This window comes from Periplaneta americana, chromosome 2 (genome assembly GCF_040183065.1).
Source record: "Periplaneta americana isolate PAMFEO1 chromosome 2, P.americana_PAMFEO1_priV1, whole genome shotgun sequence".
In the NCBI taxonomy this organism is placed as follows: domain Eukaryota; kingdom Metazoa; phylum Arthropoda; class Insecta; order Blattodea; family Blattidae; genus Periplaneta; species Periplaneta americana.
Window position 1 is genome coordinate 26491474 of NC_091118.1, and position 18310 is coordinate 26509783.

Here is an 18310-nt window from a genome sequence, read left to right on the forward strand (position 1 = left end):
AAAAGAAAGAAAGAAGACATAGAATCCAAAATGTAAGAAGATAGGGTAAGAAAAAAAAAACATAGAAATAATGTAAAAATGAAAGGAAGATAAATGTGGAAAGAGAAGAGAATAGAATTTTAGTCATACAGGCTAGACAAGATCTATTTGACATAGTGCATGTACTCACATGTCCCCAGCAGGCTGCAGCATGCACTGGCTGCCAATCATCGTTGTCCTTCACGTTGGTTGCTACATTGTGGTCCAGAAGGAATTCTACAACTCTCAGGTAGCCATTAGCAGCTGCAATGTGGAGCTGTGGACAATATTACAGCATGGTAAGCAGTGGTAACAGAGTATCGTTTCACCCAAATAACTACTTTAACAGCTGTTACAGTTACATTAAACACTTTTCATCTGGGATCACTTAAATAATTACCTACTTTCCTATGGGTAAAAATCTACTGCATTGCATACTTAAGGTACGGTCACACGTCACTACTTTTGCTGCACAACTTTTGTTCTGCAGCTGCAAAAGTTGCAAATCATGTTCACACGTAAGCAAAAAGTAGTGTGCTGCAAGCTACTTTTTGTGCTGCACAACCAGAGCACTGCAAAAATTGCAACTGGAGGTTGTGAGTCTGTTCACACACAAGGCACTACTTTTGCAGCCGCAGTCTAGCTGCAGCTTTTCATCTCTGTGTTGACTTTTCAATATCATTTTGTGGTTATGTTCGCATTAGAGTTTTGGATTATGAAACTTATGCAATAGCTTATTTATCTATTACTTGCTTTTCTGTCCTAACTAGTATTCAGAAACTAGCATTATTTTTACCTTAAGGCTATTAAAAACGCCCATATACTTAAATGATAACCAACAGTGTAATCAATGTTGGCAATACTGTTTGAAACTACGCTACGGAAAATTAAGAAAATTAATTATATCAGCAAATATACTCTGTGTTGTACATTTAGTAACTGTTACAAATCATTTATTTTCATCACATCTAACATTAAAATATATCCAAAGAATAAAAGTATCATTGGCACATTTGGGTGGCAACATTGGTCGCAACCGTTGCAAAAGTTCCAACAAAACTGATACCGTATCAAAAATGCTGCGGCTGCAACCCTGAGAACCTTGTTCACACATCACTACTTTTAAGCTGTGCGCAACATGAAAAAATATCGGGCAGCAGGTTTGGCAACTGCTACTTTTCAGGTTGCACTGTTGTTCATACATCGCAGTATGAGAGTTGCGCAGTTTTTTGTACTGCAACGCTGCAAAAGTAGAGATGTGTGACCGTATCTTTACTCTTTACTGATTTTATATACCTAGCCTCTTTTCACATGTCATTTATTACTCCAAAAATCCTGGAAATATAGTTTTTCAACCAAGCACAAATGGACATTAATGCCAAAAACAACTTTATTTTCAGGAAAACATCTTTCTTTTGTGCAGACAGAATTTTATTTCTACAAGTATTCTTAATTTTTATCAAATTGAAGAAGCAAATTCCACAGTTGTGTTGCAGTTTACATACCACATGGAGTATTTATTCTGTATACTCGTTATAGCATTGGTAAAGGAAGCTACAGTGAATGGTGTGCCAGTCACGTGCTTCTGGCTTGTACATACCTACATCCAAGCCCACACACTAAATACTAAATACAATGAAGTAAAAAAACTGTTGCTGCTTACGGGTGTCGCTCCCTGGTGGTCATATGTCTCCAAGTCACCGCCCTCTGCTGCCAATTGGTGCAGATCTCTCAACATCTGTAGCTCGGTAGCAGCCCTTGTTTCGTCTATGAGTTCCTGTGTCACTCCTCGACGAGCCATTTCACCTTCAATGTAGTCCAGTGCTGCCTCGTCCTCACAAATATCATATGGCATGTTTCCATCTGCGTTCACAGCCAACAGGTTGGAACCCCTGGAACAAACACAGAGTGCTCATTTCTAGCAAAACGAAAAGTTGTATTTCATCGCTGCGCCTCCAAAATCAACTATAAGTTTCTAAAAAGATTTTGCAGGACAAACAAAAAAGCATTGTCACTTTTACTGTATTTACCCGTGTAATAGATGCACTTCTTCTTTCGAATTTTATAACAAAAAACTAGGGTGCGTCCTTTATGCGAAGAAAAAATTTTAGTGAAAAAAATATATATATTAAAAGTGCGCCAGCTCAAATGCTGTCAATAGAATACTAACGATTTTCTAGGGATTTTTAATTGTGGTTCTTTTTGTTTCCACCATTTACTCACATTACACTCCAACATGGTAAATTCTCGACCAGCAGCTCTGTTACAGTGTTCTTCCGTGAATTTGATAACTTTCTGCTTAAAACTCACTGTAAAACTTGCATATTTCGGTCGGTTCTTATCCATTGTCGAAACACAATTTTATCAACACAATTTTACCAACACACTTCATTACTGCATCTGTTCTAAGAATACTGAGTTATTAATTAGAGAGTATCTATATTTTGCACACGTAAAAAAAGAACCAATCATGATTGCAGTGGTACCATGCATCGTTATTGAAAAACTTGAATTTAAACATAAGCAGTGCATCCAATCTTACGACTTTCGATATTATTAAAACGATCTTTGTTTAAAATGAAATGTATCTATTATGCAGGGAATTTTTTTTTATTTTAATGCAAAAAATTGGAGTGCGTCCATTATGCGGGTAAATACAGTAATTCCCTTGATATTCAAAGCTATTTTCGGTATAATTTAAATCATTACAAGTAAAATGATGATAATATACAGAAAGTAGCTTTGAAAATCAAGGGAATTAAAAGTGACAAGTGCTTTTTTCTTTCTCCTGCAAAATCTTCTTACAAACACAGCAAATTTTAGAAGGGGGGGGGGGGGAAACGCAATGAGATGTAATGGAAGAATTACAACCTGTAATTAATCACGTAAAACATTATCAGAACAACTGGATAAATCATCTGCATCGCATGCGTAGAGATAGAATCCCAAAAGTCATGCTCCACTATCGTCCAAATAGGAAGAGATCTCTCAGTCGTCCAAAGAAGCGCTGGATTGAAAATTCAACTGTGAGATTGTAACAGGCCATATGGCTTAATACTTGAAGGGAGGAAGAAGAAGAAGAAGAAGAAGAAGAAGAAGAAGAAGAAGAAGAAGAAGAAGAAGAAGGAGGAGGAAGAAAAAAACAAAAACAAAAATCGCGCGCACGCATGCACACACAAAAGTGACAAGTGCTTTTTTCTTTCTCCTGCAATATATTCTTACAAACACAGCAAATTTTGGAAGAAAAAAAAATCACACTCTCTCTCAACTCAAAACACAAACTAAATCATTTAAAGCTCCATTTTTGTACAAAGCATGTCTCATGCCACAGCTGCGTGGTCTAAAGCATCATGTCTTAGAATAGCAATATGTAATGAGCTCTAGTTTGAGTCCTTGTGAGAGAAAACAATTTCTCATGAAATTTCAGCCCATGTAGTTCCACCCAGCATCATGATGAATTTCGGGACCTAAGATAGGTAGTGAAATCCAGTTTTCGTTTACCTCAGCTGAGGTATGTGGACATGAGGCCAGCAGGTGGCTGGTAAGCCTCGGCCCTCTAGGAGTGCTTGTGTCATGCATCTGTACAAAGCAGAGTTGGACCTACCGACTGATGAGGTACCGAACCAAATGCAGATGACCACATGTAGCAGCAGCATGGAGTGGAGTCCACTTTTCACTGTCCTCTGCATTCACATTTGCACCGTATTCTATAAGCAGCTTCATCATCTCTTCATTATCATCTATGCAACACTGCAAAACAAAGAAAGTCAAAATAAAAGCCGAAATATTACTAAGAGAGGCCAAATAGAATGGCTAAGTTTATATGCAACTTCGGTGCCCCCATGCATGTAACAAGGGGAGGTAGTGTCATACATATTACAATGGTTCATGGCGTAATTATTTGTAACATTAGCATTCGGCTGTGGCTTAGTCTTGTTACAGTAAGCATTTGAAATTCTGCCAATTTTTGTTTCATCACACATCCCGGAATGGGTGCCCATACTTGATGTGGGGAAAGATGCTGTACATCCTAAGATTTAACTTGTTCAATTTTGTAATGTTATGTTTTATTTAATGACGCTCGCAACTGCATAGGTTATATCAGCATCGTCGGTGTGCGGAATTATGTCCCGCACTTCTTTTACATGCCAGTAAATCTACTGAAATGATCCTGTCGCATTTAAGCACACTTAAATGCCATCGACCTGGACTGGGATCGAACCCGCTACCTTGGGCATAGAAGGCCAGCGCTATACCAACTCGCCAACCAGGTCGACTTTCAATTTTGTACAATTTACTCATTTCACATCATATAATAATTATTAATTCGAAATAGCATCTTCAAATAACTTATGTTAAACATTTCTGAGAGAAAAAAAACCAACTATAATACAGTCAAATGTCATTTTAACGAACGCCAGTTTAACGAATTCGTCAGTACAACGAAGAAAATTATATTCCCTTCCTTACCTGCATAAGATATGTTAAATTATTTCAATTGTATGAACGTCAATATAACGAATATTTCACTACAACGAAAATAAAATTTTTCCCTTCATGATACATATGATCATTAAAACGAAGTGGTTTGTTTGGAGACAGATATATGAGAAGAATAACACACCTATAGACATGAAACCAATAGATTTAATTGATATCGACAGTGCAGTGACTGTTGAACAGGAGGTTATAGAAGAGGGCATTGTCAGTAGTGTAAAGCAAGAAGAAGGTGGTGTGAATTAAAGTGATGATGAATCTGTATGTAGTGACAATGATTGTGAAAAAAAAAAATGTCTCTTGCCGAAGCTGTAAATGTTGCTGATGATTAATGGCTATTTTTGGCTGGACAAAAAATTTTACCAGAGGATGTGATGAAAAGACCAAGTGTTAATGTAAATTATCTAGATTCTAGAACAGCGGTGCACAACCTGCAACCCGCAGGCCTCATGCAGCCCAGCACTATGTTTGCTGCGGCCAGATAGTAAAGTTTCAAACTTAAAATTAAAAAAAAATATTTGAACAGACTTGTATTATCAATTACTATAAACTACAGTAATCTCTAATTAGTGGCGGCCGGGTAGCTCAGTTGGTAGAGCAGCTGGCTACAGACTGGAAGGTCCGGGGTTCGATCCCAGGTGGTGACAGGATTTTTTCTCGTTGCCAAACTTTCAGAACGGCCCCGAGGTTCACTCAGCCTCCTACAAAATTGAGTACCGGGTCTTTCCTGGGGGTAAAAGGCGGTCAGAGCGTGGTGCCGACCACACCACCTCATTCTAGTGCAGAGGTCATGGAAAGCATGGGGCTCTACCTCCATGCCCCCCCCAAGTGCCTTCATGGCATGTTACGGGGATACCTTTACCTTACCTTTTTTTTAATCTCTAATTAGTAAGACATTTATGTAAATTATTTATTATTGGAGGATGTCTGCTGCCCTCCAAAAGAAATTTTTTTTAAATATTGGCCCGCAGTATTCATAAGGTTGAACACCCCTGTTCTAGAAGAACCAACTGTAAAATGTTCAGTTCAGAAAAAAATTACCGGTATATCCTTTTTCTCAAAGCAAAACATACAGTTATGACATTTGTGTAAAAAGTAGCAATGATCAATATTACAGTATAACGAACTTTCAGTAACGACAATGATGACAGTCCCTAGAAATTCGTTAAAACGACATTTTCCAGTATAACGAAAATAATGACAGGGTGCCTAGAAATTCATTAAAACGACATTTTCCAGTATAACTAAAATAATAACAGGATGCCTAGAAATTCATGACAGGGACATTTTTCAGTATAACGAAAATAATGACAGGGTCCCTAGAAATTCGTTAAAACGACATTTAACTGTATCCCAATTCCTCTGATTGAGGTTCAGGCTGATATGTAAGTACATCTATTATCAGACAGTACATCTCACTTGACGATATGTGTCAGACGTAGAACAATTTTTTGTATACAACTGAAGTCTGATTAGTGTAATATGTTACTAATCAGCAATATAAGCAATGAAGACGGAAAAGAACTGGCCACCATACCCCATTATCTCCTGGCTTAGTTACCTCATGAGTGATGCCTCATTGGTGTCACTTATGAGGTTCAAAACTGTCTTTGGACAATTGACTAAACAATAAACAATATTCCAGCTGTAGTTTGCAGCAATATTGTTACTAACTTTCTTTCTATGATTATTCCGACAGCTGTTTTATTTTAAATTATGTCTATATTCAAATTAAATTGATGAATGGATTGTCGAGATTGAAATTAAATCCAATATTATGTTTTCTTTTCGCATTCCCCATCATGCCTATTTTCATGGTTGGATTCCTACTTATTTAAAAGAAATGTGACATGCAGGCAATTTCGTAATCACTGACCAACTGGGTGTTTCTCTATCATAACTCTTATTTCTACAAAAGATGCATGATTTCTTAAATACTCTACACATGAACAACTGAACTGTCAAATTGATGAGTATCAGTTATTTCTTGATTGGTTTTGATGAAACCGTTCTTATCTTAATGAGCTGTTAGAAAAGTGACAGTTACTAATTTGATGTTTGTCAAGCAAAATCTGATTAACACTGGTGATACTATCTAGTGTAAAGAAATGTGAACTCGTGCTTTCATTACAATGTGATGGCAAATTGTGGAAGAAGCCAATGCTCACCAAGTTTTACACTGTTGCCACGTACATACCTGATGAAGTGCTGTCAGACCATCTTCATTGGTTGAGTCGGGACTAACACCCTTCATTAATAATCGTCTCACTGCAAAGCAATAAAAAATTCAATTACTTGTTTTGTCTATGAGGTGTTTCATTTTACCACCTGTCTGCTAGTTTATACAGAATGTCACTGGAGGAATGTAAAATACTTCAGGATAATGTTTTTTGGGTTAACTGATATATGTATATCCTAAATCTAAAGGCCATAGATATAGGGTTAAGTAGATATAGTTTAAGGGAACTGGGTAGTGATACTGTGCGGTTAAAAAAATTCAATACAAAAGTTTAGTTGAATATTTCTAGGCTTCTAGTGCTCAGAAAGGAATAAAAATTTCCAGGTTTATGCAATCAATCATTCTGAATTCAGTGGTATAAAAGACAACTAATTAGTTTCGTATCCAAGTGCAAAAGAAAGGCCCTAACTGATAACCTGTTTTCCAACTTTGCTAGGTGTACCTCATTCTTCAGGTGCACATTACTTGCTACTATCTTCACTCATATACCTTGTATTTTTTTAAGTTATCCAGTATTGTGTATTGTAAATTCCAAAGCAAAATTTAGTTAAATATTTCACCCCTAGTGAAACAGAAAAAAAAATATTGAATTTTGTTTAAAATTTTTTACAATTTTTTCAATGCATATACATTTTTTTCTCGTGTTATGTGTGTGACATTCTTAAAACCGTAAGTCTACAATGTAGAACACAGGCTGCAGAAAACACTGTAAAAATTTCATGTAAATTGATTCAGTAATTTCAGAGAAAAATGCACTTAAGTTTGAAAATGTCAACTTATGGAAAACTGTATAAAAAAAAAGAATGTATGAATTACATGCACCGCCAAATTTAAAGAGGTCATTTAAAAGGCTTATCTGCAGAAATACCCTCCACAATATTTATATTGTTTTAAAGACCAGTTTTGTAATTTATTTTAAAACACAAAATAAAAAATCGGATTTTTGACCCCTAATCACTACCTGGTTCCCTTAACACAAACTACATTATTCTGGAGTATTTTACATTTCTTCTGTGACAACCTTTATAATCATAGTGGAGTCACTTCATAAGTAAAGTACCATAATGAAATTGTCACCATCAAATAATAGTGTATAGGTATGCTAGTATTTAATTATGACCAAGCTCTCAGACTCATTACTGGTGGAATCAAAACAACTCCAATAGATTCTATGAGATTCCTCACTAATATTAACAGTATCAAAATGACAATTGAAGAAAAAGCACTGATTCAATATGAAAAACTTATCAGATTACCAGGAAACAATTGGCATTCATACAGTCCTCTCTGTAGATTGAAAACTCAAAAAAGTTTCATATCCACTGTTCAAGAATTAAAACAGAAAATCAATATCCCGAATTTAAAAGAAAACTTACAAATTAAACCAAACCCTTTAACTCTATTAAATATAGAATATAATCTAAATTTAACAGAAGAAATATTGAAATCAGAAGTAAACACTGAAATACTGAAACAATTGTCTTTAGAGACAATTAATATTAGGTACCCTCCACAAAACTGGCTTCATTTATACACTGACGGATCCTTGATCTCCAGAGAACAAGGTGCCGGTGCAGGTGTTACGTGCTGTCTCTTCTAACTTTATAGATCACTTGGATATGGAACAACAAGTAAAATCATTGCAATAAGTGAAAGTCTCAGGAATCTTCTATGCCACATCAATAAATTTAGGAATGCAGTTATATTGTCAGACTCCAAAGCAGCTATTCTATCAATCGTCTCTAAACACACACCTTCATCTCAAACAGCAGAAATAACTAAAATGCTCTCTCAATTAAGATCACTCAATAAAAGAATTGTATTCCAATGGATACCATCCCATTGTGGAATCCTGGGAAACAAGAATGTGGATGCTTTAGCAAAGAAGGGCAGCACTGCTACTTACAGACCTGTTACTAAATCTACGTATTACTCTGTGAAGAGATTTATTAAATCTACATACTTAGACTTCAACAAACAAAATTTGATAACACAATCCCAAGGGGAAAAATGGAACTCTCTGCATCAAAATCCACAGTTAATTCCCGATTTACCACGAAAATCGTCTGTAGCTGCATTTAGATTGGCAACAGGCCATGATTGTTTGGCTAAACACCTGCCTAGAATTGGATTATATCAGTCTCCTAACTGCCCATTGTGCAACTCAAACCAAGAAATGGATTCGGAACACCTCAAAATCTGTGCTTCATTGGCTGGTCATGATAATATCTTTGAAAAATATTGGAGTGCAAGAGGTCAAATGACTTTATTGTCAAACGCCTGGCATTAGACAACAACAACAACAACAACAATTATGACCTTTTATTTTAAAATAAGGATAATGAAAGAGTTCTGTAAAGCTGCAAAAAAAATAATAAATAAATACAATAAAAATAAATAAATCCAGATTTTCACTGAAATAAACATTTACAGCAACCCTGATATCGAAAAATATGGGTCTGGGCATGGTTCTGCATACAGTGATATTTCTTCAAATTACTAGACATTTCTTTTTCACATTGAGTAACTGCAAATCAATTTATTTTCAGGAATTATGCACAAACAATACAATAATTTCTAGTAATAAATTAATGGATATTTATTTCAAATCATGAACAGAAAACGACACTCAAAAAATTGTTACAAGATTTTCTCCGTAATATTTTCTGTATTACATACAACTAGCTAGCAAATGAGACGATCACATCTTAGTACCAACAGAAAACTGTTTACCTAAGAGAAACGAATTATATGCAGAATTATTTCTGCTCTTTATTATGACTTTAGTCAATGTTTTCAAAGCCCAAAGCTAAAATACATCACAGCAGGTAAGGCAGAGGAGAGAGTAAAATAGAAATCGGGTTTCTGTTCAAAGATTTACCATACTTCGTAAGCATATTTTTTTACACATTTGGATCACCAGGCAGGCACTTCTTTCCAAGGATGCATGCATGAGAACTCAGTATCAATTAAAAATTTTAATGGAATACAGGAGGACTGTCTCAAGTAAGGGAGGAGGGAGAGAACCCTAAATAATATTTCATATGACAATAATGTAGATAATTATGTTCATGATTCAACAAAACTTCACTAATAAAATACAATCAGAGTTAGGCTATTTAATAGTGAATATGGTTGTGCTTTGTGTGAAGTGTAGCATTGCATGGGGCAGAAACATGAACATTACGACGAAGTGAAGAGAAGCAAACAGAAGGGTTTGAAATGTAGATATGGAGAAGAACGGAGCATGTGAAATGAACAGACTGAAGCCGGATGGTCTATGGCGAGTCCTTGGCATCAACACCTTTGATTTGATTACCTGGTTGGGTTTTTCCGAGGTTTCCCCCACCGAAAAGGCAAATGCCGGGTAATATTTTGGCGAATCCTCGGACCTCATTTCATCTCACTACATCTCGCCAAAATGTAAAAAAAATTGTACAACATTGTAAAAATTGTAGAAAATTACTAAATTGTAAAACTATAAAAATTTGTAAAAATTGTAATTGTAATATTGTAAAATGTTGACATGTTCCACATCTTAAAGCTTCATTGCTCATGTAAGATCTATGGAATAAAATAAATGAATGAACAGAATAAGAAATGAAGCTGTCTACTGAAGGATGCACTGAAAGGAATGGCGAATAGGAGAAGAGTTTAGAGCAAAAGAAAATATCAAATAAGAGATGACATTAAGATATATGGATCATATGTGGCGACTAAGAAGGAAGTAGAAAATAGGAAAGATTGGAGTATACTGGGTTTGCAGTGAAAGACCTGCCATTTGGCAGAACACTGTGTATGTATGTGTGTGTATGTATGTATATATAAAGTTATTTAACTTTAACACAAAATGATAAGAAATTAATCTGATACACCTCCAAACAATTAAAAACTGTTAATCATCAGAAACAGTACATTTAATTAACCTGTCAGTATGGATTCAAAACACTCAAAATCTGTGCGTCAGTGGCTGACCATGACAATATCTTTGAAAAATACTGGAGTGCAAGAGGTCAAATGACTTTATTGTCAAACGCCTGGCATTAGAAAACAACAACAACATTAACCTGTCAGTGAGCAGGTACATGCTTTTGTAGAGGAATCCTGTCTACCAAATCACAGAGGTACTGGTGCTGGTGCAATACATTCCCTGGAACTTTAGCTGTTCTTTCTAGCTTACAAAATCTCCTGCACTGAGTTGATGAATTTGAGAAGGCTGTGATACTATCAGATTCAAGAACAGCTATCGTTGCTACAGCTTCAGATGTAACAGTATTCTAGAGTGTTGTACAATTTTAAGACAACTCGTCGACTTAAATAAATGATTGGTACTTCAGTGGATCCCTGCACTTTGCGGAGTGAGAGGTAATGAGACAGCTAATTTCTTTGCTAAGAAAGGTAGCAAAATTGCTCCAAAGTCACCTATACTATGTCTTATCAGTCTGTTAAAAGGAACAATAAAACCAGATATAACAAATTAATAAAAAAAAAAACTGCAATGCTTTTGAAGCAAATGAAAAAGAAGAAGATAATAAGCAGCACATTTAATTTAATAACTGAACTTCCATGAAAATCTGTGGTGGCAACATCAGATTACTAACAATCCATGAATGCCTCAATAAATATTTACACAGAATTGGTATTGCAGTATCTCCTACATGCCCTTTCTGTAATCTTAATGAATATATATGAATTAGTCTACACCTGTGGAGTAACGGTCAGCACGTCTGGCCGTGAAACCAGGTGGCCCGGCTTCGAATCCCGGTCGGGGCAAGTTACCTGGTTGAGGTTTTTTCCGGGGTTTTCCCTCAACCCAATACGAGCAAATGCTGGGTAACTTTCGGTGATGGACCCCGGACTCATTTCACTGGCATTATCATCTTCATTTCATTCAGACGCTAAATAACCTAGATGTTGATACAGCGTCGTAAAATAACCCAATAAAATAAAAATATATGAATTAAGATCATCTTCATCACTGTTCAACTTTTCCTCAATTTTCCATTCTTCCTGCTAAACACTGGAGTGAAAGAGACTGAAAAACATCATCAACTGCTCAACATCAACGTTAGATACCAGCCAACCATATTTTTTGCACATGATGACCCACAGGATGTCTCAGAGATTTATAACTGAAATTAGTCCTGCATGCTACTAACACATTTTAACATCTAAATCAATTTTAAATAACAATTTTTGTAAAGAAAAAGTATAACACTAGAAATTATTACAATGTACAAATTATTCTTTAATTGGTTTATTTTACGATGCTTTATCAACTGTGATGATTATCTAGCATTTGAGTGAGATGAAGATGATAATGCCAGCAAAATGAGTTTGGGGTCCGGCATCAAAAGTTACCCAGCATTTGCTATTAATGGGTTTAGGGAAAACCCCAGAAAAAACCTCAACTAGGTAACTTGTCCCAACCAGGTTTTGAATCCAGGCCTGCTCATTCCATGGTCAGACATGCTAATCATTACTCCACAGCAGTGGACTAATGTAAAAGTTATTATTAAAGTCAAGTATCTTCATATTGGAATTTAAAAAAAAAAAATGCAGGTTGTGGTTTAGTCAACTAGCCGAAGACAGGTCTGAACCTCACAAGAGATACCAAGAAGGTACATTATAAGGCAACTAGATCAGGAGATAATGGGGCAAGGTGATCAGTTCCTTTCCCCCTCCATTGCATACATCGCCGACTAGCTACATATTATACTAATGAAATTTCAGATATATAAACAGTTGTTCTTCCTCTGACACATATCAAGTGAGATGTACTGCCTGATAATAGATGTACATAATGCCAGATCTCATACTTAAAACCTATCAGTCATTTCCTTCTTCTTCTTCTTTTTTTAAGTTTATACAGTAAAAAAATTATTATGTGCGAGATCGTGCGCATTTGCTTGGTTTCCGGACAAAACCAATCTGCGGTAAGTCTAAAATTCCACATTCAGTATTCCTAACCTAACACGCATAACAATTTCCCTCTTCTTACCGCTTAAGCGCGACATTCATTTTACTGCTTTAGGATTTTAACATATTATTTTTAGAGACGTTCAATATAGTAATAATTATAAATTGGAAACTTACCACTGCAATTTCACCTAAATTGCACTGTTAATTATTGTTTTTAAATATTTGCAAAAATTAAGTAAACTCTACAACTCCACTAAAGTTACTGCATTCGTGGATGCAAGTAACATTAAGGAAGCCATGAAAAAATCAACAAGATTCCAAATGCCGATGTTATTACTGCAATATGTTATATAAATAATATTGTTAAAATATTAAAATGAAAAATAAATCATTACATAACCTTACCGTTTGTTTTAAGTTCGCATTTATAGACTGGGGGAAAAAAAAAAGACAGACGTATATCACGGCCTGCTGGAGTATAGTAAACACAGAAAATATTTTAAAGCAACAATGTTGAAGATAGATTTTTTTTTTTTGCAAATTTGCCGTCATTGAACAGAAACCAAGATGGAGATTTCATTGCAACTAATTAGAAATTCCTCTTTTGGGTATGTACTACGTTTCGCTTTTTCAATCTTTTCCTCGAACATGAAAACTATAACATACCGCTCTTGTAACGCATATTACTATTACACAGACCTACACAAAAAATTCCTAAGCATTGGAAAGAAGTATGTGAACAGGCCTTTACTTTTAATGCATTATTTTATAATATATGCATCATTCATATAGGTTTCATTGCAGATAGATGAGAAGTTATTTGTTTCTGAGAGATTGTCGGGTCTTTCTGAATGAAACGAAGTTGGAAGTTGTGGTCTAGAGAATATTTTTCTGCCCTACTGCATCTTGCTCTTTGTGTTAATCCCAAATATTGTAGTTTTCTCCAAACTTTCAATATAAACTTCAGAAAAAGACTCTATGACCTCTTGAACACTACTGATACCTCGTATTTAATTTTAATATACAAATTTCAATATTGCAATAATAATTGAATTTAGCGTGTTTTGTATTAATGTACACAGAAAAAATGTATAGCCTACCACCTATGACAAACCAAGTTCACACTTGCAAAACACAAAGTGAAGTGCAAGATATTGCAAGTAAATATATAACAATTCTCACATATTCCTTGACAATTCTTGGAATTTTCTGTATATTATTACATAAAATAATTTTCTTTATCTGTGTAAAAAAAAAAAAAAAAAAAAATACACGAAAATGACAGGTAGGTTTTAAGTGCCAGGGTCAAAATGCCTTTTCTGTGTAATCCAGGGAACGAAAATTCATATTTAGAGTACATATTAAAAATGGTTGGGTCACTGCCTGAGAAGGAACTGTCTACTGAAGGATGCACTGGAAGGAATGGCGAATGAGAGAAGAGTTCGGGACAGAAGAAGGTATCAGATGATAGACTATATTAAGATATATGGATCATATGCAGAGACAAAGAGGAAGGCAGAAAATAGGAAAGATTAGAGAAAGCTGGTTTTGCAGTGAAAGATCTCCCTTGGGCAGAACACAATGAATGAATGAATGATTAAAAATGATTTTGTTTATGTATATCTTTTGAATAATAATTCAAGAAACTAAAAACAGAAAAATAGGCCTACCACTAATAACATGATAAATGAATTGTTGCAAAATGCAAAAGTCGTATAGGGTAACATATTTCATTTTCGTGACATTAATTCTTTTTAAGTGTGTGCGAGAAAGTAATTGTCACAACCGTTAGCCAAATGACTACCTATACCATTGGTTCGGATCCTAGTGGAATTTGTAGTGGATAAGATTATGCTTGGTGGAAATTTCTGCAGAATGCCCTCGTTTCCCCCACCAACATTCTACCGTTGCGCCAGTAATCATCACCATGTGGTGTAATGTAGTTCACCTCCCATGGTGCACCAAGAGTAATGCAATGGTGGAAAGAGAACTACAGCTCCCAAGTGTTGCTCCTAGATGGAGTTGGGGAAAACTTTAGAAGTACGGTAAAATTTCTGGCTGCCTAATTCCACACAGAAAAACTATAGCTTACTCAATTTAGTGAATAGGCTAAATGAAACAGGTTCTATGAATTATATGAATTTTGTATCACAAAAAATTGACACTTTCAGCACTTTTGTGTGGATGAGTGGAAGATCTACAGTTGGTTGGCCAACAAAAACACCAAGAATGTTCGCTGGGACTCACTGTATATGATAATTACAGTACTAGCACAGCGATTTCTACTGAACTGTTGAAGAAATTCTGTTTTCATTCAACATCCATGACTTACTTCAAGCAGCAATTATGTATGTGAAATATAATAATTTTTACGCAATTGAGCCTATATTTTAAATCAAATATAAACTTTTACAGCAATTCAATTAAAAGTGTCAACATAATTACTGTTATTTTTTTTTGTATTAATTGCATTAATGCGCCTCCATCATCTACTAAGTGTACATAGCCAACCAATCACAAATCTCACATTTAAAATCCATCAGATGCATCAGTTTTTAAATCCAATGTACAGCAGAACCTCTATTATCCGTGGTAATGAAGGGGGTGGACTGAACGGTTAATCGAAAAAATCGGATAATCTATACTATAGAAGACTTTCATAAATTAAGTGTTACATAATACAGTTTCGTAATTTCCTCCTTGTCATGTGTTTTAACACATTAGATAGTGGATCAGAAGTTTTAAGTGTAATAGCTCTGTTGAAAGGACTGGTGAAGAAAGAATAATGCTGAAACTGATCAAGAAGAGAAAAAGGAATTGGCTGGGTCACTGACTGAGAAGAAACTGCCTACTAAAGATTCACTGGAAGGAATGATGAACGGGATAAGATTTCGGGGCAGAAGAAGATATCAAATAATAGGCGGCATTAAGATATATGGATCATATGTGAAGATTAAGAGGAATGCAGAAAATAGGAAAGAATGGTGAATGCCGGGTTTGCAGTGACAGAACACAATGAATGAATGAATGATTGAATGTCAATGACGGGTTTCTAAGGGTCAAGGAAACTTCCTATGATGGATTTCTGTGGAAAGATAGGAAAACTATAAGTCTCACTTTATAGATTTAAGTAATTTATACCGGTACATTTTATCTTTTCTTTTTTTATTAAATCTCGCACAGTTGTAACTCCAATCTCGTATTCCGATGTGAGATGAACCACAGTTCCTCTTTTCCAAAACCACGCAATTAGGGCCTATATGCACTTCTCTTCGATACTTAGCACAATATACTGTATTCTTTTGGCACTTCTGGAAGACGTTTTGCAGAGAAATTAAACAGGTCACTCGAACAGTACATCATAATGTGTAAGGACAAAGGCTTGTAATATCACTCTCTATAAAAAAAATACGTATTAATGTATTGTGCAGTACTCAATATTTTTTCTGCAACAAAAAAGGAGAGAATGACAGACGGATAATCCAACAATCGGTTAATAGGGTGACGGATAATCGGGGTTTTACTGTATTATACTACTATTGGTGGATTTCAATAATAAATTGATAAACAAGTTACAATGAGCTCCAATGAATTGCTCCTGAATTTAAAGTAAATTGATGAAAATACAAGGTTTCATCAATGAATGCATATTATGCCACCAGTTTGTAAGAAGAGTCGATAATTCATTGAAGTGTATCCTAATGTGTCTGTCAGCAATTCCTGCTATAGTGGACATACAGGCCTATATTTTTCATATCAGTAATGTAGGAATTGATAAAAACTTACTTATGAATCAGTGTCACAAGTGCTTGTGGTTACTGATGAAGTGGTAAGTTTACTGAACATGACCTCCATACAAAATTTAATTACCCGTATTTCTCAGTTTTAAACGAATTTAGGGTAATTCTCCTCACTAACTGTACCACTGCTGCCAGGCTCGTCCATATTTCCTCACCCAAGAAGGTATCACAATGTCACTAACATAATACGTGGAATATTCAGAATGAAATACTAGGGCAATGGACCACTTTTACTGTACATATATGGTAATAATAAGAATTCGTCCTGGACTATCCTACAGGTAGAGCTATATGCCTTTCACTTATAATGTTCAAACTAAAAACACGTGTTTATTACAATAAATATAGACCTCACAGACACCATTGAAGCAAAACAAAAGTGTTCTTTCCTTTGGTGAAGAACTGTGTAGCTATCCATCCCTGCCCAATAAATATTTTCCTATATCCAATATTGATTTAATTAACTTAACATTAAAAGCTTCTTTCTCTTCAAAATGGATACGGTTTACGTCTTAAAGTCTTATAAGCCCAGAAGTTCATATATGTACACGTAGATTATCTTTAGTATTTGTAAATAAACATTTACAGTAGGCCTATGTCTAAGATAGGGAATGACTTAGACCTAATTCCCCATATAACCTAACCTTCGACAGTTCAAATGTCAACTTGTAATAAAATAATTACTGCATGGTCTATAAGCTACGTTAATTATGAACTACTTACTAGGTAAGTATGTGGTTACAGGAAGGCTATAATTGAATATCGATTAATAAAACTAACATACATATGTGGTCTTCCTTAATATGAGTCACTCTGAACTTGCCTTCATCGATATCATTTCTTGCTGCAGCTTCCAGTAACATTACACTGTCACTGAAGAAAATATGTTTATTAGATTTTGGAACTTTGTGGCCTGCCCATTTCTTCTCCCGTTGTGTCCATGCTTTAAGTTGCTGAAGACGTCTGCGTCGCGCCAAATGGAGACGCTCCTGAGTGCTCAGGTGCTCCACATGGGCCATTTCCGCCACAAGATCTGCATGCTCCATTTTGGCAGGCTGTAGTTTCTAAAACGTCTGTTATAATTTCTTTACCTGCCCCAGAGAAAGACACTTATGTTTCACAAATTACAAAACACGCTACACTATCACCAACAAATGACATTTCCACACTCAAGTCATGACACCATTCATGGCATAGGTAGGGACGTTTATCTTATCACAACTAAAATACGAATTCCTTCAAACAATTAAAACGGATTTATCCAATGACATGGCCTACGTAATATGATAACATATTTTATCAGACAACTGCTACACCCTGATTCAATGATGTAAAGAATCATGGGTGCAACCTGTTTACTTACATTCCGAGAACCTTGGTCGGGATCAGGAGCAAGGATTTATCTCCATTTTCTACTTCTGTTGATTTCGGTCCAAGACAATCCGAGAAGCTGCAACCTGTTAATCTGCACGTATTTACACAACACTAACATTAGTTATCCGCTTAAATTAAATTCTGTTGTTGAACAGCTGTGTATTTTACCTGTTGTTACATAAAAATAATCCACAAAAAATACTGCAGGTTGCCATTTCCAAGATTTTAAAATTATTATGAAAAATTGATTCGCACTTCATCTTCCATCATGCTTTCATAAATATAACATTAATAATTTTAGTATATTCTCACCAAGAGGCAACGTGTTATTAATAAAGACATCACTATAAAGTGTATTTTAAAAATATATCTCAATTTGTGTCTTTGAACCAGGTCAATTATTCTTAATAGTTGTTGAATATCCTTCAGCGCTACTCCATAAGTGTGTCATTTCGCGTTT

At 35.3% G+C, this 18310-nt stretch overlaps 1 protein-coding gene across 1 annotated transcript in view; it reads right to left on the bottom strand.

The window, feature by feature from the left end:
* Positions 1 to 18301, bottom strand: part of MYPT-75D (Myosin phosphatase targeting subunit 75D) — a 28629-nt gene extending 10328 nt beyond the window's left edge. The window contains exons 1-7 of the mRNA XM_069812882.1: positions 18163 to 18301; positions 17840 to 17941; positions 17300 to 17567; positions 6713 to 6783; positions 3623 to 3768; positions 1682 to 1910; positions 170 to 295 (exon numbers count right to left, since the gene is read on the bottom strand). Coding sequence (XP_069668983.1) covers positions 170 to 295; positions 1682 to 1910; positions 3623 to 3768; positions 6713 to 6783; positions 17300 to 17522 — 795 coding nt within the window. The 5' untranslated portion in view covers positions 17523 to 17567; positions 17840 to 17941; positions 18163 to 18301. The remainder of the gene's footprint in view (positions 1 to 169; positions 296 to 1681; positions 1911 to 3622; positions 3769 to 6712; positions 6784 to 17299; positions 17568 to 17839; positions 17942 to 18162) is intronic.
* Positions 18302 to 18310: the final 9 nt, after the last annotated feature.